General features: G+C 40.7%; 1 protein-coding gene across 2 annotated transcripts in view; it reads left to right on the top strand.

The window, feature by feature from the left end:
• The first annotated feature begins 2102 nt into the window (after positions 1-2102).
• The window catches only part of LOC124123564 (fatty acid desaturase 2-like), a 34678-nt gene continuing 10247 nt past the window's right edge, over positions 2103-26533 (top strand). Inside the window, exons 1-8 of one of the 2 annotated variants that reach the window (XM_046486761.2) lie at positions 2103-2445; positions 6746-6835; positions 9152-9349; positions 13782-13883; positions 15568-15754; positions 16075-16151; positions 17864-17961; positions 19298-19474. In XM_046486761.2, coding sequence (XP_046342717.1) covers positions 2251-2445; positions 6746-6835; positions 9152-9349; positions 13782-13883; positions 15568-15754; positions 16075-16151; positions 17864-17961; positions 19298-19474 — 1124 coding nt within the window. In that variant the 5' untranslated portion in view covers positions 2103-2250. The remainder of the gene's footprint in view (positions 2446-6745; positions 6836-9151; positions 9350-13781; positions 13884-15567; positions 15755-16074; positions 16152-17863; positions 17962-19297; positions 19475-26533) is intronic. The other variant, XM_046486762.2, reaches the window with a different exon arrangement.

Below are 26533 nucleotides of genomic sequence, written 5' to 3'. Positions count from 1 at the left end.
GAGTTGTTAAGAACAAGTGGGACGTAAAATCTCCTATTGTAGGAAGTTATATGTCTTGTCCCCAAATAGGATTTGATTTGTCTGTCGAAGGTATAATGATTGCATAATGTATTCAAGCTTCATTAAGAAACGATTGTAGTCATAGCAGGAGAAAGACAAAATCTAGTAATTAAACAATGCGCTTCTGAGCAGAATATCTCTAGGAATCTAACAATAAAATAATCTGGACCATGACCCACTTCCACAAAGCGAATTTATCGCTTAGACGATCATAACTCCCATACTTTAAGATCACTCTGTAGAATGGGGAGACTTGCGACAGATGGACCAGAAACTACTAGCGAGACCTGTTCGTCTTGGTGTAATGCCAGTACATAGAATCAAAAGAATGTATTTGTGGAACAGTTGCGAATAATAACCTTTTCATATAAAATTTACCATATTTGATAGAATAAACAACATAATTTTGATTGTGACATGTGTCAATCGCAGTGTATTTCCTATGTATCCCAAATCAAAATATAGTTGCGGTTATCTTAGTGATGTTTTATTTTGGAATATTGTTTAGCTTAGAAAATCAATGTAGAGGTTTTTAAATCCATGAGACAATTTTTTTTTTTATCTCAGGAATGAATAATGCTGAAAATACCCCAGCTGACGTCGGTTACATGCTTCGGTAGAACACGAGATAAAAACCGCTTTACCACAGGGCCACACCCCACTACACCCCACTACACCCCAACAACCACCGGTACACACAGGTGACGTACGCCGGGCGCTGACTGTGCCCGGCTAGTCACACTCCCGTCTGTGTTTATCATGGTTATATATTGACCCGCCCAGTGCAGCCCAACGCTGAACCTTATACATTATGATGACAAACGGGCGCAACTTGACAATAAGGTTGTTCTGTTGCACCAATACTGTCACATAGATTTTTAATCAATGTACCAATCAATACTATTTAATACCAAGGCATACATGTATATTTGTTTAGTTGATAACGTACGTGACTTGCAGCACGTGCACAATGTATAATACACAGTTGACATTAATTGTTTGCTGGCATTACTTAGAAGTTGACGGATGACAAAGTAGATAATTTATTGATAAAAAACTTCTTTATTTTACTGTCAAGGGCGACGTTTCGGTATAGATCCTTATACCTTGCTTGACAGCGGTAAAAGGATCGACCTGTACCGAAACGTCGCCCGTGACAGTAAAATAAAGAAGTTGTTATCCATACGTTGTTTCTGCTTTGTACATTTGACATGGTTGTTACAACATAGGCCACTTTTATCAGTAGTACAACCACGGAACAGATATAAGTGTCTTATTTGTGTTCATTGATATAATTAGATGCGTGCTAGTGTGAATCAGTGATAATGTGGCTAGGAATATATTCAAGGATGCAAACTGGGTGACAGATAGATCTATGTATAGCTCCTCAGCATGACTCGTCTCTTGATCTACATATGATCATATAGATCTAGGTCTTTCATACGCCCAACAACAAATGTAACAAGACATTTTTTTGCTTTGCAACACGTTAATATGTATCGAACAATACATGAATGTTTGAAATGAACAATGTTTGTTTTTCGTTGACTTCTTAGTACTAGATCTGTCTGTTTTAATACACATGGCTAAACAAAAAATAGATTTGATTCACTGATTGCATTGTTTTTATTCTGATATAATTTAGATTTCTCAAGGCTTATAATGCAGACTCAACTGACAAAACTACAGCCATTTATTTGTTGAAAACAACGTTTACATAAGGCCTGCGGGTTGTGAATGCAAACATTCAATGGTTCGTTTCCAACAGGTATCTGTCACTATGGACACCCATAAACAGCCGGTGCGCGGGAATACTACTGACAAGCATACGTATTTTGGTTAAATTACGTAACTTTGAAATAATAGTTTGCAATATTCATATAGACGATTGACATAACTAAATGCTATATCACAGGCTAGTGCTTTCAACTTTCAATATCCATTCTATCAAATTACCCGTTACTAATTGCAAGTAAAATCAGTTTGAAGGACGATCAGTTATATAGATTGAACTAGTTGGAGGAACACACTGTCATCGGCCTTCACCTTGTAATAGGAAGCGGCAGGGGAGCAGCTACGAGCTTATGTGTATCGTGCATGTGTTTTACTTGTCTACTGTTTGTAGAGCAATGATGAGACATTTGTGAACAATACTTGAGAACAGAAGACAGGACGGATTATTGTGACAAGATGGGAAGAGGTGGGAAGGCAGAAAACGGTACCAGGAAACTTGGTGTTTTCAGTGTCGAGGAAGTAACGAGCCACAACAAGGCGGATGACAAATGGTTGATTATTAACGGAAATATTTACGACATAACAACATGGGCCAAGAAACACCCTGGCGGTGCCAAAGTTATCAGCCATTACGCCGGTGAAGATGCGACGGTGAGTTTTGTAATGCATGAACCCTTCCGGTGTCTCACTTTCATTAACACCTTATGCAATATGGATCGGGACATATTTCCGTAGTTGTGCTTCAGTTATACAAATTACATTTTTAGTATCTCCGGTATTACAATCAATTTTTTCATTCATCAAAATGTACAAGAAATGCTATTATCTGTAGTCTGCAAACTGACAAAAACCAAAATTCCCAAAATTCAATCTACACATGTTTATCCTTAAAGGGGCACTGATCTAACGGACTGGTTGTTGCCTTTGTTATTGTTTTTCCCCCGTGAGTACCCGGATGATACGCAACGCAACTGAGCGTGACCAGAGACTGGGGTACCATCTGCAAGGACAGCTAAATAAACTTGGAGGCTGGAGGCAATATTTGTTTTACGCATTTTTGAACACTGATTGGTTAACTGTGATCTATAAAGATTTCGACAAAGGGCGCATGTTAATTCATTTCTTCAGCCTAAACAAACAGACAAAAAGAACAAGGGAGCTCATCGGATTTCGTCATTTGGAAATACCCCAGATGGTTATAGTTTAATACTAAAAACAGTATCCATGCAGTGAAAGCATTTTCGGATTTCGGCTTGCGTCGATAATACGATTACTACTCCCTTGTTGTCATCCACGTTTTCTGGTATAACCCTACACTTGTGTATTTGTCGTCATTCACTTGATGCTCAGTTAATGAATTTATTACAGGTACAATTAGTGGTAGCACCACTTATATTACCTGACAAAGGTTCCCATTTGGCATTTATTGTGTCTGGGGTAATTATTCAATCTAAATCCAGGTTTGAAGTGAGGTGAAATGTGTGTTATGTAATATGCACGTGGCAGCCCAGCAAGAGATGAATGATCAGTTGATTTACTTTTTTTGTAAATCAACGGATCGTTCCTAGTCATCAAAGGATTAACAGAAAATACGTTGATTGATTAATCACTGTTATCTTGCACAGTGGATATGTCAAGAGTGAGTGTTTACATGTCTAGGTTTACTAAAACAAAGGGAATACACTCATATCATGGCGCGAAGTGCCGATGTAAAAACAACATACTTTGTTCAAAGGGTTAACTGATAATACGTTGATTGATTGATCATTGTTATCTATCACTCAATGGAATTTTTAGGAACCGTGGACGCTATGAAAATAGTTGTCACGTGAGCTTTCTCAGCCGACCATTGAGACTTGACACCTATGTAAAACACCTGAAACAATCCAAGCGATCAGTTGAGAAACGAACACGGGTTATAATATCCCGAAACGATATATATCTTTTAAAATATTTGATTGTTACTGAGACACGTGACATCGAATAAGTTTCTTGGTACAGCTGCAGATGAGTGGGATATTGTTCCTTTGTGTGGATATTCACGGATACATTCCTCGAACAAGGAAGCTGCCTAAAACTTATACACATAAATTTGGTAGGTTGTAATTATGATATCTGCATTTTGTTTTCCTTCATTTGAACCGATTCGTTCTTGTTTCTCTACGTCTTGGTTGGGAAATTCTTCAATGCGCGATAGACGTTGTTGTCACAGGTCTTTTCCTTTGTAAGCGTGTATATATTACCGTCAATTTGTAAAATGTGATTCTCTCAGGCAATTTATAAAATGTGTAAATATTTCAGTCATTTTGACTAAAAAATCTGTCCAGATTGATCAAGACGATCAAAAGGGCCTACAAACATCACAACAGATTATTATGTAGGATTAAAAGCCAAACAACTTAGAAATGTACTTTTCAACGTTACATTTTCAGTCTCTTGGTGATGACATTAAACAAAAATGTTTGGAATTCGTTGTCATAATAATACAGATGGAAATGTTTTTCAGTCACTTTGTAAAATAACTGAATATTTAGACGTTTAATAAATTTGTTACACATTTGACAGTAAAAAAATATACACACTATAAAAAAAGCATATGCTCAGGTGAAATATATACTTGGTGTTGCAAGTCAAAATAGTGTAAACGAAAATCGCAAAATTACCAAGCAAGTGACTTATCAAAACTTCGTCACCATTACCGATGCTACTCACAAAGATACCTACATTTCCTTATTATCTCGAAAACTGTATTTCATTTTGTTGATCAATGTGACCATACGCCCTTATTACTACCCATAAAAGTGACTAATGCGCTTACGAATAGCGCAGCAGAGGTCGCGAACTAGTCTAGATTTCTGCAATACATCCGGGTATTCCCTGGGAAAAAACAATAACAAAGGCAACAACCAGTCCCGGGGAATTGCGTTAGATCAGTGCCCCTTTAACACTATGATATGCTATGGATTTCGCAATATATACAGGTTATGCATTTTGGGAAATATAGCTCAAATAGATTTCAGAATTGTATTTTGGGCTAGAAATGACAGAACTGAAAGTGCATCATCGGGTTGTTTGATTTAGTCACAAGACACCGTCCATGTGTCTTTTCTAAACTTGTATTTAAGCAAGGTGATTTTTGGTGTTTTTTTAAAAATATTTCCGCACAAGAGTCTGTCTTGTTCATTTTCGGATAAATATTTCTCGCTTCTAATGAAAACGAGGAAAAGTAAAATGAGATGAGATCACGTGTGTGATCGCTTTTCACTAAAGATCAATATAATTTGTCTTGTTGATTTATCCTTGTGTAATATGGATTTGGTCACATAAGAAACATACATTGCCACATCCTGAGAATAAAAAAACAGAGAATATCTCATCCCCCTCCCGTCACGAGATAAGAGAAATATGATATTTCACATGACACATGAAATATCCTATTTATTATATATTTTGTGTGTACTTGTCGACCAGAAATTAAATTATTTCATTACAAATGTAAAACATAAATTCTCCCTTCCTAACACACAGGGACAGTTCACCACCCCCTGTATATGCAACTTTAAAAGTATTTTTGTCTTTGCAAAATCGTAAAAAATATATACAGAAGTATAAAAAAATATTTAGGGTCATGAAAATTCTTTGTCATACATTTAGATATGATTATATACCAAATGAACTTTAAAAATTCTTGAAAACTGTTGAAAACGAAAGAATACATGCTGGTCAAGTAACAGACATGTGCTTTGCGAAACAAATGGTTTCGGTTAAAGACTTAAATGAGAAATTTACAGTTTATGACGAAACATTTTCAAGAGATTAACAAACGTCAAGAAATGATATTAACTTCACAAATGACCATCTGTCGTAAAAAGGATGTTGACAGTTTGTGTACAGGCTAGACACTTACGATAAAAGCAGACAATTTGAAGGGAGTTACTCTTGCATGACAATTTTTCCTTCAAAGTGTTATGTTCACTGCAGTGAAATATCTGGTGTTATATTCATTGCACAGAAAATATCACTTTTCTCAACTTCAGAAAACTAAGTCTTTTACACTGACGTATATAATAAATATTGAAGTTAAGTGTTATCTTTCTATTTACTTGACTTTTATTGATATTTTGAACTAATCGTGATCATTCTTTCCTTATAATAATGAAGTGATGGGCCAATTGCTTCCGCGTCCAAACAAACTGAGTGATGTCATCAGGTTTCAGTCAGACGATTGGCTGACCAACATTGATCTCCCTTGAGCAAATATGGAGTGCTTGGAGGGCTACAAATTTTGACATCACAAGTGATCAATAAAATTAGTAATTTTACAATAATATGTACAAGTTGCGTAATTATCGTTCGGGTGAACAAAAAAAGGCTCCCATTCTCAACGCTTTCAAATATCATGCACATGTGTACATGTCTCGGGGGTCCACATTTCTCCAAAAACTGATGAGCTGCTGTCAGATCTGTTGTTACAGATACTGACTGGTGTTGGAATGATAGAGATGGAGTGACTGAAACATCTGTGATGATATCCGAGTTATAATCAAATCTACCCAATTGTTAAAAAAACACAGATCTAGATGTGGTGTGGCATCATCATGGAGTTGATGACATGCAGACCATCTTGCAAACATCATATCTTGTGATTGACCCTCCTTCCAAACTCACTGAGGTATCTGTGACATAATAATTATCAAATGCTTCTTGAATGGCAGATCTGGCATGTACTCTACTCTAATTTTCTAGGATTCTGTACCGGAACCTCAAGCCCACTTGACAGTTAATGACAGAATGCTTGATGTTCATGTGGTTTGGCCCTGACTCTATGACGGTTCATTCTCCAATGAGCTCACAAGTAATTGTGAATCTTTGTTTCTTGATACTCAAAATGTATAGGTTTCTATTTGCATTGACTTCATCATGAGTGTACAGTGACTGATTTGTCTTGTAGGATGCGTGGGTGGCGTTTCACAAAGACAGGGAGTTTGTACAGAAGTACATGAAGGCATTGCAGATTGGAGTCGTCAAGGAATACAAACCCGTGAGTTCAATATGTCCGTATTCAGTCAGTCTCTAGCTGCAGGCTCATCTCAGAAGTACACCTGTAGTACTCCAGGGTACAATACTTGAGGAAATCAAAGGTAGGAATGATTCCAGGGTACAACAGGTCGTTCATGAATGTAGGAATGATTCCAGGGTACAACAGGTCGTTCATGAATGTAGGAATGATTCCAGGGTGCAACAGGTCGTTCATGAATGTAGGAATGAATCCAGGGTACACCAGGTCGTTCATGAATGTAGGAATTAATTCAGGGTAGGTTTTAATGTAATATATGGTTGATTGTGTATCATCATAACCCAGCAATATGCATTGCTGCACATGCAGTCAGCCGATTGTTCGTGGCATTAAACAACATTCACTGTGTCTCTGTATCCTGCAGCCCACCAGCTGGAAGCTGTCTGCAGCCAACTGATTCAGGTCATCAGAGGAAGGTGGCCTGTATTGGGGGAGAGGGTATGGCACGCCAGGATGATGATCAGAGATAGAGTAGTGCCCTGATTTACAGTTACACTGGCTAACAGATTAATCATTGATTTTGAGCACTGTTCATGCATCAAGTGACTTAAGATTAAGCAATGATTGCAATGCTTGTTGCATCCAAAGGAACTTTGATAATAAAGTTAATGAGGTGAACGTTTCAATTATTTCTAAAAATACATTTTGCTATAAATGTTATCAATTGATTTAAAAAAATTGATTTGTTGTACGAAGGGTGTTCATTAAAGATTTCCCCTAAACCACTTAGGGTTATCATATTTGGTTGAAATTTCACATGTGTAATGATACATGTATCTATGGGTTATGTCTGAATTTGCAGCACCGAACTATTAATCTTACCACTTTTACAGGTGTTATGATCGAGTAGGGTGTGACAATGGAGCCAGTAGAATACCGAGCAGTGATTAGGTTTTTATATTTGAAAGGTCGCACACCAAAAGAAACTTTCGATGAAATGAAAGCAACTTATGGGGAAGATGCCCCATCATATGATGTTGTTAAACACTGGCATCGCCAGTTCGAGTGTGGTCGGACATCTGTGGAAACAGCTGCCATTCCTGGTCGCCCCCATTCAGCCATTGATGAAGACACTATCCATCAAGTGGAGACCGCCATTTTGGCAGACCGACGTATAACTGTTCGCCAGTTAGCACAAGATGTCAAGATCATTGTAGGGTCTGTGGAAAAAATCATCCATGACAATTTGAACATGCATAAGGTGTCTGCACGATGGATTCCCAGGTTGCTCACACCTTTCCAAAAGCAGGAACGAGTCAATTGCTAAAAGGATCTTTTGGACATGTGCCAAAAAAACCAGGCAAACTTTTTTGACTGACATATCACACAGGATGAAACATGGGTCCATCACTATGATCCTGAGACTAAAGTTCAGTCGATGCAATGGAAGCATGTGGAGTCACCCCCCCACCCCCACCCCCACCCCACCCCCCACCCCCACCCCACCCCACCACCCCAAAGAAGGCACGTGTCCAACCCTCTGCAGGTAAGGTCATGCTCAAGGTGTTTTGGGACCAGCACGGAGTAGTGATGATGGATTTCTTGGCAAAGGGTACCACAATTACAGGAGCTTATTATGCTTCACTGCTGCGGAAATTGCGGGACGCTATCAAGCCTCAGAGACATGGCATGCTGACCAAGGGTGTCCGTCTCCTGCAAGACAATGCACCAGTACACAACTCTCATGTTGCCTAGACAGAAGCGCGGTCCTGTGGCTATGAAATCCTTCCACATCCTCCTTACTCCTGACCTTGCACCATCTGACTTCCACCTCTTTCCAACCATGAAGTCACTTTTGAAGGGAAAACGTTTCACAGATGATGAAACACTGATTTCTGAAGTCAAGTCCTGGTTTGAGACGCAAAATGAGGGCTTTAACAAGCGAGGTCTCCATAGTTGCATAAAACGATGGGAGAAGTGTGTAACTCTTGGTGGTTCCTATGTGGAGAAAGACTAATACCTATGCCAAGTTTCATTCCACTAGGTCCATCGGAAGTGGGTCAGGGGAAATCTTTAATGAACACCCCTCATACAAGTTGTTTGCACACTGATTTATGACATATTTCAAATTATCGATGTGTGGCATATTTACTGTCGCATATGATTATTGTGATGGGTATTATATGATGACTTTCTCTTAAGTACTAACATACAACCTGACTATATCATTTTTGTGTTCACAAGTGTCATTAATCAGTGTGAATAGCACTATTACTCATTTACTTACTATACACAGGAGTTTTAATATTATTGCAGTCATTTTCTATTCTGCCATGTTAGAGTCCTGTGATACAAGATTTCCGAGAACTACGCGAGACAGTGGAGAAGTCTGGATGGATGAAGATAAACCCAGTGTTTTTCTTGTGCCAGTTTCTCAGCCTGGTGGCAATGGAGGTATCAGCAGCAGCAACGATGTACTACTATGGCACAGACTGGCTGCCGTACATGGTTGCTGTGCTGCTATATTCCACATGTCAGGTAAACACACAAGCACTATATGAAAAGAAGCAATTCCTGTTTGTTAGGAGCAGAATGTATTGTGAAGAGGATGTGATTTGTGTCTGTACGCTGTGCTTATTTATCACTCTTCTGTCCCAGATGAATTCTGCTGTAAAATAAGCAACAGTCTGCGGTAGATTCTGAGGGTAAAAAGAACTATTTCCCCCTCAAAAGAATTATACAAACTAATTTTTCGAACACACGAATCCAAATCTGAGACAAAATAATTCCCCAAGCTGTCATTATATACCTGTGACAGAACATACAATTGATGTAACAAATGTCCATAGTGTAGTTGATATGTAGTTTTGGTTACATGTAAATTTGGTTTATGAAGTCATAATACCACAAGAACGTTTAAAAGTGAGAATTATGTATTTCAAAGTTTGCTCTATTGTAGGATTCATATTTTGTATGTTTGATCACATGTTAAACTGTTTGGGCGTCACTTATGCAAAATTCATCAGAAAAGCTTGAATATCATTGTAAAGATTGATAAAAAAAGGGCAAATTCTGCTATTTTAATACTGCAGTGAGTTCCATTTTCTGTTTGTGGAATCACAGAATTTGTCTGTGACTGCCTCTGGCACACATTCACCAGTGCCCCACAGGGTCTTGTACTGTCATCTGTCTGTGGCACACATTCACCAGTGCCCCACAGGGTCTTGTACTGTCATCTGTCTGTGGCACACATTCACCAGTGCCCCACAGGGTCTTGTACTGTCCTCTGTCTGTGGCACACATTCACCAGTGCCCCACAGGGTCTTGTACTGTCATCTGTCTGTGGCACACATTCACCAGTGCCCCACAGGGTCTTGTACTGTCCTCTGTCTGTGGCACACATTCACCAGTGCCCCACAGGGTCTTGTACTGTCATCTGTCTGTGGCACACATTCACCAGTGCCCCACAGGGTCTTGTACTGTCATCTGTCTGTGGCACACATTCACCAGTGCCCCACAGGGTCTTGTACTGTCATCTGTCTGTGGCACACATTCACCAGTGCCCCACAGGGTCTTGTACTGTCCTCTGTCTGTGGCACACATTCACCAGTGCCCCACAGGGTCTTGTACTGTCCTCTGTCTGTGGCACACATTCACCAGTGCCCCACAGGGTCTTGTACTGTCATCTGTCTCTGGCACACATTCACCAGTGCCCCACAGGGTCTTGTACTGTCATCTGTCTGTGGCACACATTCACCAGTGCCCCACAGGGTCTTGTACTGTCATCTGTCTGTGGCACACATTCACCAGTGCCCCACAGGGTCTTGTACTGTCCTCTGTCTGTGGCACACATTCACCAGTGCCCCACAGGGTCTTGTACTGTCCTGTGTCTCTGGCACACATTCACCAGTGCCCCACAGGGTCTTGTACTGTCATCTGTCTGTGGCACACATTCACCAGTGCCCCACAGGGTCTTGTACTGTCATCTGTCTGTGGCACACATTCACCAGTGCCCCACAGGGTCTTGTACTGTCCTCTGTCTGTGGCACACATTCACCAGTGCCCCACAGGGTCTTGTACTGTCCTCTGTCTGTGGCACACATTCACCAGTGCCCCACAGGGTCTTGTACTGTCCTCTGTCTGTGGCACACATTCACCAGTGCCCCACAGGGTCTTGTACTGTCCTCTGTCTGTGGCACACATTCACCAGTGCCCCACAGGGTCTTGTACTGTCATCTGTCTGTGGCACACATTCACCAGTGCCCCACAGGGTCTTGTACTGTCCTCTGTCTGTGGCACACATTCACCAGTGCCCCACAGGGTCTTGTACTGTCCTCTGTCTGTGGCACACATTCACCAGTGCCCCACAGGGTCTTGTACTGTCATCTGTCTCTGGCACACATTCACCAGTGCCCCACAGGGTCTTGTACTGTCATCTGTCTGTGGCACACATTCACCAGTGCCCCACAGGGTCTTGTACTGTCCTCTGTCTGTGGCACACATTCACCAGTGCCCCACAGGGTCTTGTACTGTCATCTGTCTGTGGCACACATTCACCAGTGCCCCACAGGGTCTTGTACTGTCCTCTGTCTGTGGCACACATTCACCAGTGCCCCACAGGGTCTTGTACTGTCATCTGTCTGTGGCACACATTCACCAGTGCCCCACAGGGTCTTGTACTGTCCTCTGTCTGTGGCACACATTCACCAGTGCCCCACAGGGTCTTGTACTGTCATCTGTCTGTGGCACACATTCACCAGTGCCCCACAGGGTCTTGTACTGTCATCTGTCTGTGGCACACATTCACCAGTGCCCCACAGGGTCTTGTACTGTCATCTGTCTGTGGCACACATTCACCAGTGCCCCACAGGGTCTTGTACTGTCATCTGTCTGTGGCACACATTCACCAGTGCCCCACAGGGTCTTGTACTGTCATCTGTCTGTGGCACACATTCACCAGTGCCCCACAGGGTCTTGTACTGTCCTGTCTGTGGCACACATTCACCAGTGCCCCACAGGGTCTTGTACTGTCATCTGTCTGTGGCACACATTCACCAGTGCCCCACAGGGTCTTGTACTGTCCTCTGTCTGTGGCACACATTCACCAGTGCCCCACAGGGTCTTGTACTGTCCTCTGTCTTATGCCTCCTGTGTACTAAAAGGTGTGGTAATTTCACAGTCAAGTTTGCAGATGACACACTGCTTAAGGGTTTGATAAAGGAGATTAGAGAATTTATGGGTTGTTTTTGAACGACACCTTTTTTCAAACAGCCATATTGATAGTGAGAAAACCTAAAATTTTATGGATCATAACTTTTCATTTATTGCATTTAGCGACGTTTAGAAGTTGATCTAGCTAGAGTGACTACAACCAAGTGATGAGAGGTTTATGTGCAACATATGTTGTGGCAAACTGCAGATTAACATTAACAATAACAGGTATTAGATAACAAGTAGCACACAGATTATTGGATGAAGCCAGATGTACAGTAAGAGTAACAAGTAGCACAAGGGTAATTAAGCCAGATGTACAGTAAGAGTGACAAGTAGCACATAGGTAATTAAGCCAGATGTACAGTAAGAGTAACAAGTAGCACAAAGGTAATTAAGCCAGATGTACAGTAAGAGTGACAAGTAGCACAAAGGTAATTAAGCCAGATGTACAGTAAGAGTGACACGTAGCACATAGGTAATTAAGCCAGATGTACAGTAAGAGTAACAAGTAGCACAAAGGTAATTAAGCCAGATGTACAGTAAGAGTGACAAGTAGCACAAAGGTAATTAAGCGAGATGTACAGTAAGAGTGACACGTAGCACAAAGGTAATTAAGCCAGATGTACAGTAAGAGTGACAAGTAGCACAAAGGTAATTAAGCCAGATGTACAGTAAGAGTGACAAGTAGCACAAGGGTAATTAAGCCAGATGTACAGTAAGAGTAACAAGTAGCACAAAGGTAATTAAGCCAGATGTACAGTAAGAGTGACAAGTAGCACAAAGGTAATTAAGCGAGATGTACAGTAAGAGTGATAAGTAGCACAAAGGTAATTAAGCCAGATGTACAGTAAGAGTAACAAGTAGCACAAAGGTAGTTAAGCCTGATGTACAGTAAGAGTGACAAGTAGCACAAAGGTAATTAAGCCAGATGTACAGTAAGAGTGACAAGTAGCACAAAGGTAATTAAGCCAGATGTACAGTAAGCGTGACAAGTAGCACAAAGGTAATTAAGCCAGATGTACAGTAAGAGTGACACGTAGCACAAAGGTAATTAAGCCAGATGTACAGTAAGAGTGACAAGTAGCACAAAGGTAATTAAGCCAGATGTACAGTAAGAGTGACAAGTAGCACAAAGGTAATTAAGCCAGATGTACAGTAAGAGTGACAAGTAGCACAAAGGTAATTAAGCCAGATGTACAGTAAGAGTGACAAGTAGCACAAGGGTAATTAAGCCAGATGTACAGTAAGAGTGACAAGTAGCACAAGGGTAATTAAGCCAGATGTACAGTAAGAGTAACAAGTAGCACAAAGGTAATTAAGCCAGATGTACAGTAAGAGTGACAAGTAGCACAAAGGTAATTAAGCCAGATGTACAGTAAGAGTGACAAGTAGCACAAAGGTAATTAAGCCAGATGTACAGTAAGAGTGACACGTAGCACAAAGGTAATTAAGCCAGATGTACAGTAAGAGTGACAAGTAGCACAAAGGTAATTAAGCCAGATGTACAGTAAAGGTAACAAGTAGCACAAAGGTAATTGAGCCAGATGTACAGTAAAGGTAACAAGTAGCACAAAGGTAATTAAGCCAGATGTACAGTAAAGGTAACAAGTAGCACAAAGGTAATTAAGCCAGATGTACAGTAAAGGTAACAAGTAGCACAAAGTAATTAAGCCAGATGTACAGTAAAGGTAAACAGACATTATAACATAGACATTATTCTGCCTATCTGTCAGGTTATATGTTTGTCTCCTTTCAGGCCCAAGCAGGCTGGACGCAACATGACTATGGCCATCTGTCTGTCTTCAAAAGTAACAAACTCAACCACTGGGCTCATAATTTCGTTATAGGATTTATTAAGGTGAGACACATGTCTACAGACTCGTCAGTTTGTCACAGGATTTCTAAATTTGAGACTCATTATAAAAACATACAAATTTATGGATGACAACTTCTGGCTTATTGCGCGTAGTGATGTTTCGATGTAGATTCTTACACTGTTATCAATCTGGAGTTGAAACGCTGCTACATGCTATGAACCAGAAGTTGTTATTCATAAAGTTGTGCATTTTTATTATTCACTCACCACCAACTTCTTGAATGCCAATCAAACAAGGTGAGACTCATGTCCAGTGACTCATCATTTGTGATAGGATTTATTTGTGTTTGAGATGTGCCTCTGTTCACCCAGCAGTGAATGGGTACACAGTACTTCTTCTTTGGAACTAAGAGATAGATATCAACCATATTTGGTTGGAAGCATTCTCCGGTTATGAGAATTCAAAATTGTACAAATGGAGGGGCTGACCCCCCAAGGGGCTGAGAGGCGGAGCCAAATAGGGGTAATTTGGCGTTATTGCTTTAAAAGACTTCTTCTGTGGAACTAAGAGATAGATATCAACCATATTTGGTTGGAAGCATTCTCCGGTTATGAGAATTCAAAATTGTACAAATGGAGGGGCTTACCCCCCAAGGGGCTGAGAGGCGGAGCCAAATAGGGGTAATTTGGCGTTATTGCTTTAAAAGACTTCTTCTGTGGAACTAAGAGATAGGTATCAATCATATTTGGTTGAAGCATTGTCTGGTTATGAGAATTCAAAATTGTACAAATGGAGGGGCTGACCCCCCAGGGGGCTGAGGGGCGGGGCCAAATAGGGGTAATTTGGCGTTATTGCTTTAAAAGACTTCTTCTTTGGAACTAAGAGATAGGTATCAATCATATTTGGTTGGAAGCATTGTCTGGTTATGAGAATTCAAAATTGTACAAATGGAGGGGCTGACCCCACAGGGGGCTGAGGGGCGGGGCCAAATAGGGGTAATTTGGCGTTATTGCTTTAAAAGACTTCTTCTGTGGAACTAAGAGATAGGTATCAATCATATTTGGTTGGAAGCATTGTCCGGTTAGGAGAATTCAAAATTGTACAAATGGAGGGGCTGACCCCCCAAGGGGCTGAGGGGCGGGGCCAAATAGGGGTAATTTGGCTATATTGCTTTAAACAACTTCTTCTTTGGAACTAAGAGATAGATATCAACCATATTTGGTTGGAAGCATTCTTCGGTGGTGAGGATTCCAGACTGTACAAATGGAGGGGCTAACCCCCCAAGGGGCTGAGGGGCAGGACCAAATAGGGGTAATTTGGCTATATTGCTTTAAACGACTTCTTCTCTGGAACTAAGAAATACATATAAACCATATTTGGTTGGAAGTACTCTCAGGTGATGGGAATGCACAATTATATAAATGGAGGGGCTGACCCCCCTTGCTCTCTGGAAACTTAGATCCTGGATCATATCATGGAAATGGTTCAGATCTTTATGCTACATTTGTATCTAGAGAAATAAACATTCATTGTGTCAGATTTGCCATCCACCCATTTTAAATGCTGACAGAGTCAAAATTATGAAATATTTGCAGTATTATGTACATGTACAATGCAAATGTATATTTTGTCATGATTGTGTAAATATTCAGGTGAGCGATACAGGCCCTATGGGCCTCTTGTTGTTGTTGTTGTCATTATTATTTCTATCAATCAATGTTACAGGGTGCCTCATCACATTGGTGGAATTTCCGCCACAACCAACACCACTGCAAGCCTAACATCCTGAAGAAGGACCCTGACATTGAGATCAACTACCTGTTCCTCTTGGGGGACTATCTCCCTGTGTCGTGGGGGAGGAAGAAGAAGGGGGTCATGCCCTACAACTTCCAGCATAACTACTTCTTTCTGCGTGAGTTGCCCAGACAAACTGGCAATCTATCTTTCATGGCTTTGTCAGTGATGAGAGGGTGTTGATAACTACTATTTACTGTTGTAAATGGGATTTTACCTGTGAACTCATTTTTTCTGAATAGTTGCAGGGTATTCTCAGTAAGCTATGCTTGTTGTAAGATGCAACTAACGGTTTAGGTGTTCAGGCTAAGTGACTTGGTTGAATTGGATTGTCTTGTCCAGATTAGATTACTTACAGGCAGTTGTAGCAGGAATAGTGCTGACTGCACCAACAAAACATACAAGTACTTGCTTAAAGGGTTTTTGTTTTTGTTTCAGTGGGACCCCCTCTTCTATTACCAATTTATTTTCACCTGGAAAACTTTTATTTTGTCTTTAAAAGAAAAGATTGGTGGGTAAGTTGGCATATAGTATAACTTACTAAATGAAGTGTAAAGCAAGGTGCTCTTGACATCACCGTGTTTTGCAGGGACTGAGGAAAAAAACAGCTTTTGTACATGATGAACTTGATGGTTATGATTAGAATTGGATACAACTTGACATTGTCTGTATGGCAGGGTCTTGTTTGGGGGAAAACTCTGGGAAATGTCGGATACATTCATGAAAAATCAAACCAGTTTCCAGTCACATGTCCCATCACTAACTGGAAATGTGATGATTGTGTTCACTGAGGAGATGTGGTGATTGTGTTCACTAACTGGAAATGTGATGATTGTGTTCACTGAGTGGGGATGTGGTAATTGTGTTCACTGAGTGGGGGTGTGATGATTGTGTTCACTGAGTGGGGATGTGGTGATTGTGTTCACTGAGTGGTTATGTGATGATTGTGTTCACTGAGTGGGTATATGATGATTGTGTTCACTGAGTGTGGATGTGGCGATTGTGTTCACTGACTGGGATTGTTGCAGTTCTGTTCAATGACTGGGATTATGGCAATTGTGTTCAATGACTGGGATTATCATATGGTGATTGTGTTCACTGAGTGTGGATCTGGTGATTTTGTTCACAGAGTGGGGATGTGGTGATTGTGTTCACTGAGTGGGGATGTGATGATTGTGTTCACTGACTGGAAATGTGATAATTGTGTTCACCGAGTGGAATTTTGGTGATAGTGTTCACTGAGTGTGGATCTGGTGATTGTGTTCACAGAGTGGGGATGTGGTGATTGTGTTCACTGAATGGGGATGTGGTGATTGTGTTCACAGAGAGTGGATCTGGTGATTGTGTTCACAGAGTGGGGATGTGGTGATTGTGTTCACAGAGTGGGTATATGGTGATTGTGTTCACTGAGTGGGGATGTGGTGATTGTGTTCACAGAGTGGGGATATGGTGATTGTGTTCACTGACTGGGGATGTGGTGATTGTGTTCACTGACTGGGTATATGGTGATTGTGTTCACTGAGTGGGGATGTGGTGATTGTGCTCACTGACTGGAAATGTGATAATTGTGTTCACTGAGTGGGTATGTGGTGATTGTGTTCACTGACTGGGGATGTGGTGATTGTGCTCACTGACTTGAAATGTGATAATTGTGTTCACTAACTGGGTATGTGGTGATTGTGCTCACTGACTGGGGATGTGGTGATAGTGTTCACTGACAAGGTATATGGTGATTGTGTTCACTGAATGGGGATGTGGTGATTGTGCTCACTGACTGGAAATGTGATAATTGTGTTCACTAACTGGGTATGTGGTGATTGTGTTCACTGACTTGGTATGTGGTGATTGTGTTCACTGAGTGGGTATATGGTGATTGTGTTCACTGAATGGGGATGTGGTGATTGTGTTCACTGACTGGGGATGTGGTGATTGTGTTCACTAACTGGGTATGTGGTGATTGTGCTCACTGACTGGGGATGTGGTGATTGTGCTCACTGACTGGAAATGTGATAATTGTGTTCACTAACTGGGTATGTGGTGATTGTGTTCACTGAATGGGGTTATGGTGAGTGTTCACTGACAGGGGATGTAGTGATTGTGTTCAGCGAGTGGAATTGTGGTGAGTATGTTCACTGAATGGGATTGTGGTGATTGTGTTCACTGAGAGGGATGTGGTGAGCATGTTCACTAACTAGGGTGATCACTAAGTGGAAATGTTGTTGTGCAGGACTTGATGTGGACCACATTGTTCTTCATGAAGCTGTCGTGGGTGTACTCACCCTTGCTGGGACACTGGGGGACCTTCTGGTTCTACATGCTCGTCAGGTATGTTCTGCAATGTTCACAATGTCTGCAGTGAATGTTATCTGTTCTAGTTCACAATGTTCACAATATCTGCAGTGAATGTTATCTGTTCTAGTTCACAATGTTCACAATGTCTGCAGTGAATGTTATCTGTTCTAGTTCACAATGTTCACAATATCTGCAGTGAATGTTATCTGTTCTAGTTCACAATGTTCACAATGTCTGCAGTGAATGTTATCTGTTCTAGTTCACAATGTTCACAATATCTGCAGTGAATGTTATCTGTTCTAGTTCACAATATCTGCAGTGAATGTAAGCTGTTCTTGTTCACAATGTCTGCAGTGAAAGTTATTTGTTCCAGTTCACAATGTCTGCAGTGAAAGTTATCTGTTCTAGTTCACAATATCTGCAGTGAATGTTAGCTGTTCTAGTTCACAATGTTCACAATGCCTGCAGTGAATGTTATCTGTTCTTGTTCACAATGTTCAAAATGTCTGCAGTGAATGTTATTTGTTCTAGTTCACAATATCTGCAGTGAATGTTATCTGTTCTAGTTCACAATGTCTGCAGTGAATGTTAGCTGTTCTAGTTCACAATGTTACCAATGTCTGCAGTGAATGGGTATACAGGACCGTTGGTAACCGTTGGTTGATTTAGTTGAAATTATTTGGCTCTAAAGGTGGACAGCCACGTAACTCTTTCAAACTCACATCAATGAGATGATTTGTTTTGAATGTTTAGACACAGCTGGACATTTTGTTTATTATTTGCAGTTGACTTGATGAAAACTTTTATGTCAAATTTCACTTGTGTCTACAACATCCAGAGGAAGTTTTGATTAGTTCCAATGACTAATGGTGAGAGCAGATAACTCTGCTTCATCGAGACCTGTGACAGGGATCACGTGATCCTCACTTTAGTCTTGTGAAAGCATGGGGAACTGAGCACTTCCCACACCTCCCATCATGGATCAGGCTAGCTGCTGTCTTACATTTAGGGAATAGTCTACCAACTATGAGAAGAGAACATGATCTCAAGTCACTGCATCTTTAAATCCCAGTGATGGATTTATTTCATTAGGGGCAGATAATAGATGAATAGGTGATTCTATATTTCTAACTATCAGACAATTGTTGAAACGTCTCATAAAAGCTTTTGTCATAAACAATAGATGACTTACTTCATCTTTGATTATTTACCACTGCAATGATGACTGCTTTGCTATGAACCATTATGCTAATAATCAAATCAGTGGAACATGCCTGTAAGTAGGAAGTAAAACTCCTGGTTGTTGACAATTCCTGTGGCTACTAATTTGCCCTAGACCTGTGTCATGTACTGTTGCCTGTGTTGGCAGGATGGTGGAGAGCCACTGGTTTGTGTGGGTCACACAGATGAGTCATCTACCCAACGAGGTGGAGCACGACAAGAAGCTGGACTGGGTGCACCTGCAGCTGGCCACCACAAGCAACGCAGAGCCCAGCACCTTCAACGACTGGTTCACTGGCCATCTCAACTACCAGATAGAGCACCAGTGAGTAGCTTGTCCCATCACAACCATTACGACAGTCTTCTATATTCATCCTGTCAGGCCTTGTGTTAAGTGTCCCATCACAACCATTACAACAGTCTTCTATATTCATCAAGTCAGGCCTTGTCTTAAGTGTCCCATCACAACCATTAAAACAGTCTTCTATATTCATCATGTCAGGCCTTGTCTTAAGTGTCCCATCACAACCATTACAACAGTCTTCTATATTCATCAAGTCAGGCCTTGTGTTAAGTGTCCCATCACAACCATTAAAACAGTCTTCTATATTCATCATGTCAGGCCTTGTCTTAAGTGTCCCATCACAACCATTACAACAGTCTTCTATATTCATCCTGTCAGGCCTTGTGTTAAGTGTCCCATCACAACCATTAAAACAGTCTTCTATATTCATCATGTCAGGCCTTGTCTTAAGTGTCCCATTACAACCATTACAACAGTCTTCTATATTCACCATGTCAGGCCTTGTCTTAAGTGTCCCATCACAACCATTAAAACAGTCTTCTATATTCATCAAGTCAGGCCTTGTGTTAAGTGTCCCATCACAACCATTACAACAGTCTTCTATATTCATCCTGTCAGGCCTTGTGTTAAGTGTCCCATCACAACCATTACAACAGTCTTCTATATTCATCATGTTAGGCCTTGTGTTAAGTGTCCCATCACAACCATCACAACAGTCTTCTATATTCATCATGTCAGGCCTTGTGTTAAGTGTCCCATCACAACCATGACAACAGTCTTCTATATTCATCATGTCAGGCCTTGTGTTAAGTGTCCCATCACAACCATTACAACAGTCTTCTATATTCATCATGTCAGGCCTTGTGTTAACTGTCCTATCACAACCGTAACAACAGTCTTCTATATTCATCATGTTAGGGCTTGTGTTAAGTGTCCCATCACAACCATGACAACAGTCTTCTATATTCATCATGTCAGGCCTTGTGTTAACTGTCCTATCACAACTGTAACAACAGTCTTCTATATTCATCATGTTAGGGCTTGTGTTAAGTGTCCCATCACAACCATGACAACAGTCTTCAATATTCATCATGTTAGGCCTTGTGTTAAGTGTCCCATCACAACCATGACAACAGTCTTCTATATTCATCATGTTAGGCCTTGTGTTAAGTCATCACAACCATTACAACAGTCTTCTATATTCATCATGTTAGGCCTTGTGTTAACTGTCCCATCACAACCATTACAACAGTCTTCTATATTCATCATGTTAGGCCTTGTGTTAAGTGTCCCATCACAACCATTACAACAGTCTTCTATATTCATCATGTCAGGCCTTGTGTTAATTGTCCCATCACAACCATTACAACAGTCTTCTAGAATCATTGTGTTAGTCCTTGTGTTAATTGTCCTATCACAACCATGACAACAGTCTTCTATATTCATCATGTCAGGCCTTGTGTTAAGTGTCCCATCACAACCATGACAACAGTCTTCTATAAACATCATGTCAGGCCTTGTGTTAATTGTCCCATCACAACCATTACAACAGTCTTCTAGATTCATTGTGTTAGGCCTTGTGTTAATTGTCCTATCACAACCATGACAACAGTCTTCTATATTCATCATGTTAGGCCTTGTGTTAATTGTCCCATCACAACCATGACAACAGTCTTCTATATTCATCATGTCAGGCCTTGTGTTAAGTGTCCCATCACAACCATGACAACAGTCTTCTATATTCATCATTTCAGGCCTTGTGTTAATTGTCCCATCACAACCATTACCACAGTCTTCTAGATTCATTGTGTTAGGCCTTGTGTTAATTGTCCTATCACAACCATGACAACAGTCTTCTATATTCATCATGTTAGGCCTTGTGTTAATTGTCCCATCACAGCCATTACATCAGTCTTCTAGATTCATCATGTTAGGCCTTGTGTTAAGTGTCCCATCACAACCATGACAACAGTCTTCTATATTCATCATGTCAGGCCTTGTGTTAAGTGTCCCATCACAACCATGACAACAGTCTTCAATATTCATCATGTCAGGCCTTGTGTTAAGTGTTCCATCACAACCATGACAACAGTCTTCTATAAACATCATGTCAGGCCTTGTGTTAATTGTCCCATCACAGCCATTACATCAGTCTTCTAGATTCATCATGTTAGGCCTTGTGTTAAGTGTCCCATCACAACCATGACAACAGTCTTCAATATTCATCATGTCAGGCCTTGTGTTAAGTGTTCCATCACAACCATGACAACAGTCTTCTATAAACATCATGTCAGGCCTTGTGTTAATTGTCCCATCACAGCCATTACATCAGTCTTCTAGATTCATCATGTTAGGCCTTGTGTTAAGTGTCCCATCACAACCATGACAACAGTCTTCTATATTCATCATGTCAGGCCTTGTGTTAAGTGTCCCATCACAACCATGACAACAGTCTTCTATATTCATCATGTCAGGCCTTGTGTTAAGTGTCCCATCACAACCATGACAACAGTCTTCTATAAACATCATGTCAGGCCTTGTGTTAATTGTCCCATCACAACCATTACAACAGTCTTCTAGATTCATTGTGTTAGGCCTTGTGTTAATTGTCCTATCACAACCATGACAACAGTCTTCTATATTCATCATGTTAGGCCTTGTGTTAATTGTCCCATCACAACCATGACAACAGTCTTCTCTATTCATCATGTTAGGCCTTGTGTTAATTGTCCTATCACAACCATTACAACAGTCTTCTATATTCATCATGTCAGGCCTTGTGTAAAGTGTCCCATCACAACCATGACAACAGTCTTCTATATTCATCATGTCAGGCCTTGTGTTAAGTGTCCCATCACAACCATGACAACAGTCTTCAATATTCATCATGTCAGGCCTTGTGTTAAGTGTTCCATCACAACCATGACAACAGTCTTCTATAAACATCATGTCAGGCCTTGTGTTAATTGTCCCATCACAACCATTACAACAGTCTTCTAGATTCATTGTGTTAGGCCTTGTGTTAATTGTCCTATCACAACCATGACAACAGTCTTCTATATTCATCATGTCAGGCCTTGTGTTAAGTGTCCCATCACAACCATGACAACAGTCTTCTATATTCATCATGTCAGGCCTTGTGTTTAGTGTCCCATCACAACCATTACAACAGTCTTCTATATTCATCATGTTAGGGCTTGTGTTAAGTGTCCCATCACAACCATGACAACAGTCTTCTATATTCATCATTTCAGGCCTTGTGTTAATTGTCCCATCACAACCATTATCACAGTCTTCTAGATTCATTGTGTTAGGCCTTGTGTTAATTGTCCTATCACAACCATGACAACAGTCTTCTATATTCATCATGTTAGGCCTTGTGTTAATTGTCCCATCACAGCCATTACAACAGTTTTCTAGATTCATCATGTTAGGCCTTGTGTTACGTGTCCCATCACAACCATGACAACAGTCTTCTATATTCATCATGTCAGGCCTTGTGTTAAGTGTCCCATCACAACCATGACAACAGTCTTCTATATTCATTGTGTCAGGCCTTGTGTTAATTGTCCCATCACAACCATGACAACAGTCTTCTATAAACATCATGTCAGGCCTTGTGTTAATTGCCCCATCACAACCATTACAACAGTCTTCTAGATTCATTGTGTTAGGCCTTGTGTTAATTGTCCTATCACAACCATGACAACAGTCTTCTATATTCATCATGTTAGGCCTTGTGTTAATTGTCCCATCACAACCATTACAACAGTCTTCTAGATTCATCATGTTAGGCCTTGTGTTAATTGTCCCATCACAACCATGACAACAGTCTTCTATATTCATCATGTCAGGCCTTGTGTTAAGTGTCCCATCACAACCATGACAAGAGTCTTCTATATTCATCATGTCAGGCCTTGTGTTAAGTGTCCCATCACAACCATGACAACAGTCTTCTATAAACATCATGTCAGGCCTTGTGTTAATTGTCCCATCACAACCATTACCACAGTCTTCTAGATTCATTGTGTTAGGCCTTGTGTTAATTGTCCCATCACAACCATGACAACAGTCTTCTATATTCATCATGTTAGGCCTTGTGTTAATTGTCCCATCACAACCATTACAACAGTCTTCTAGATTCATTGTGTTAGGCCTTGTGTTAATTGTCCTATCACAACCGTAACAACAGTCTTCTATATTCATCCTGTCAGGCCTTGCATTATTTTTGCTGGGTTTATGGACAAGCCGACTTTGAAAATAAAAAATTCTGAAAAAATATATATCAGAATGACAAGGTATTTTTTATACCGCCGTTTGTAAAGTTTGTGTAAATTTAAAAAAACAAAACAAGGGATTTTTATATGACTAAAACAGAATTATTTCCAATGATAAATTGTCATTACCAGTCAGATGTTAGATTCATTATATTTACATGGACTCAACTAATTTTATCACCTACCAATCCAAATAAAACTTTAAAAAATCCTCTACAGTGCATTTTGACTTAAGTGTTTTGCCTGCATATGGACCAAAGTTTTCCCTGTAACACTCCCCCCAAAAGGCTGGCGTTAGATCCCTCCTACATGATGTTGTAGTGCAGGGAGGAATATCATGTGTCTACAGGGAGGAATATCATGTGTCTACAGGGAGGAATATCATGTGTCAACAGGGAGGAATATCATGTGTCTACAGGGAGGAATATCATGTGTCTACATGGAGGAATATCATGTGTCTACAGGGAGGAATATCATGTGTCTACAGGGAGGAATATCATGTGTCAACAGGGAGGAATATCATGTGTCTACAGGGAGGAATATCATGTGTCTACAGGGTGGAATATCATGTGTCAACAGGGAGGAATATCATGTGTCTACAGGGAGGAATATCATGTGTCAACAGGGAGGAATATCATGTGTCTACATGGAGGAATATCATGTGTCTACAGGGAGGATTATCATGTGTCAACAGGGAGGAATATCATGTGTCAACAGGGAGGAATATCATGTGTCTACAGGGAGGAATATCATGTGTCAACAGGGAGGAATATCATGTGTCAACAGGGAGGAATATCATGTGTCTACAGGGAGGAATATCATGTGTCAACAGGGAGGAATATCATGTATCTACATGGACAAAGATGACTTCAGGATGACTATTATTAAATAAGAAATAGTTTGCGTTATGTCTGAAAGGAATTCTATACAATTTTATGAAAAGAATCATACATATTTGTGAAGTTTATGAAAATACCACCTCTCAGAGTACAAGCAAGAATAAATCGGTACAGACTGCACACTTAATATTTTCATGCACATACAGCATGTGCAGCTGTTTTGTTACACTATCATATTATTATTGTTGTTGTTGTTGTTGTTGTTGTTGTTGTTGTTGTTGTTGTTGTTGTTGTGTGTGTGTGTGGGGGGGGATGTTGTGGAGGAGGTGATTTTAAGTACATAGTGTTTATTCCAAATATAGGATATTTACCATCTCAAAACACACACGTGTGATTACCTCTTTATCATATTTCATTGAAAAAAGTATTTCCATCTCTCACAAACAGTATCTAAACATTGCAAGTTTTCCAGTATAATTTATGTGTTACATGACAAGGTCAGTGATTAGCCAGTCAGAGGGGACAATGGTCAATATGGTTCCACCTGAAACCTTTTAGTTCTTACGAAACTTCTACCTCTATTACATCTCTGCCATAAATCCTGTATTTTGGCTTCAGTCACACTAACTAAAACTTTCAGATTTTGAACCGACGTCCTCTTCACTGCTAATTTCACACACAACTAGTCTCGTAACTACCCAAGCCTTGACGTCATAATGGTGACAAACTCAATTTTTTCCCACATCTGAGTGAGTGAGTGAGTGAGTGAGTGAGTGAGTTGGGTTTAATGCCACTTAACAGTATTTTTTGCTTTGTCAGTCAACACAGACAGACGTGTTTTGAGATTAAAGCCTCTGCAGTTTTCCAGCATCCGTTGCTCTTATTAATTCACCGTTTTCTCTTGCTATTGTTTATGGTTTGCGCCTCTTTGGTCTTATCCCTATATAATTTGTACTATATTTTCTCTAGTTTGTGGCTCTCAGTCACGGTAAATACGGCATATTGTTGTTCCATTCCCCTATTTTAAATTCACAGCTTTCGTGTTTTGTGATGAAAATTCTTTTGTGATGTATTGGAAATTCAGTAACTTTTATTTCCTATCTATATCTATTTTATTTCCTATCTGTGTGATTTTAAGTGTTTACACTTATTTTCTCTCCCATAAACCAATGAGTTTTTGAGTTGTAAATTACCTTGCATTTCCTGTTGTGTATTTACACGTTTGTAAATAGGACTTATACCTCATACAGATTTATGCCTCGTATTGTTTGTCATGGAAGCAAGTCTGGCTGGGTTCCTCACCCTCTGTGTCCTGATTGCATGGAGCCCTGTTCGACCTCATTGCAGTGTTGCTTCTGCAGCCCCCTGTCTGAGGAGGACTTCTCTCTCTTCTTGAGAGCTGCAAGGAAGCGACGAAACTCAGCGCGCCCACAGACACCTTATGATGTCAAACATCACGGCTCTCACATCTACCTCGGCAGTTGATGATAACCTGTTCTACCTCTGAGTCGCAGTTTACCACCCCCTCATCTTCGACCTCTGTTTCTACTACGACACCGCAGATGATGTCACCTCAACTGCTGGTCACGTCATCCACGACTGCGGCGCCATCTGGCTATTGACCCTTCCCTGGACTACCCGGCATTAGATGCCTCATCAACCAGCGCCACAGCATGTTCTGCCAGCCTCCTTTGTGGATCCTAACTGGTTTAGACAGTCCATGGTACCTGGGGCACCTCCTGCTTAACTGACACTTTCTGCCACTGCCACAGTCCCGGCTCCTCTCAGCTCTCTGGCTCAAGTTACAGTTCCTGCTGCTTTGCCGATTTTTCCTGTCATGAACTTGTCAGCAGCACTGCCGGCACCTTCTCCAACTGCGCCCTTGGCACCTCTTGTTGATGGAGATCCTACCCTTCTACTCATACTAGATTGTGATGTGGTTCAGCCTCTCCTGGCTCCTCCCA

Source organism: Haliotis rufescens, unplaced genomic scaffold (genome assembly GCF_023055435.1).
Source record: "Haliotis rufescens isolate VD_foot unplaced genomic scaffold, xgHalRufe1.0.p SCAF_4, whole genome shotgun sequence".
Classification (NCBI taxonomy): domain Eukaryota; kingdom Metazoa; phylum Mollusca; class Gastropoda; order Lepetellida; family Haliotidae; genus Haliotis; species Haliotis rufescens.
This window is presented reverse-complemented; position numbering and strand designations above follow the sequence as displayed.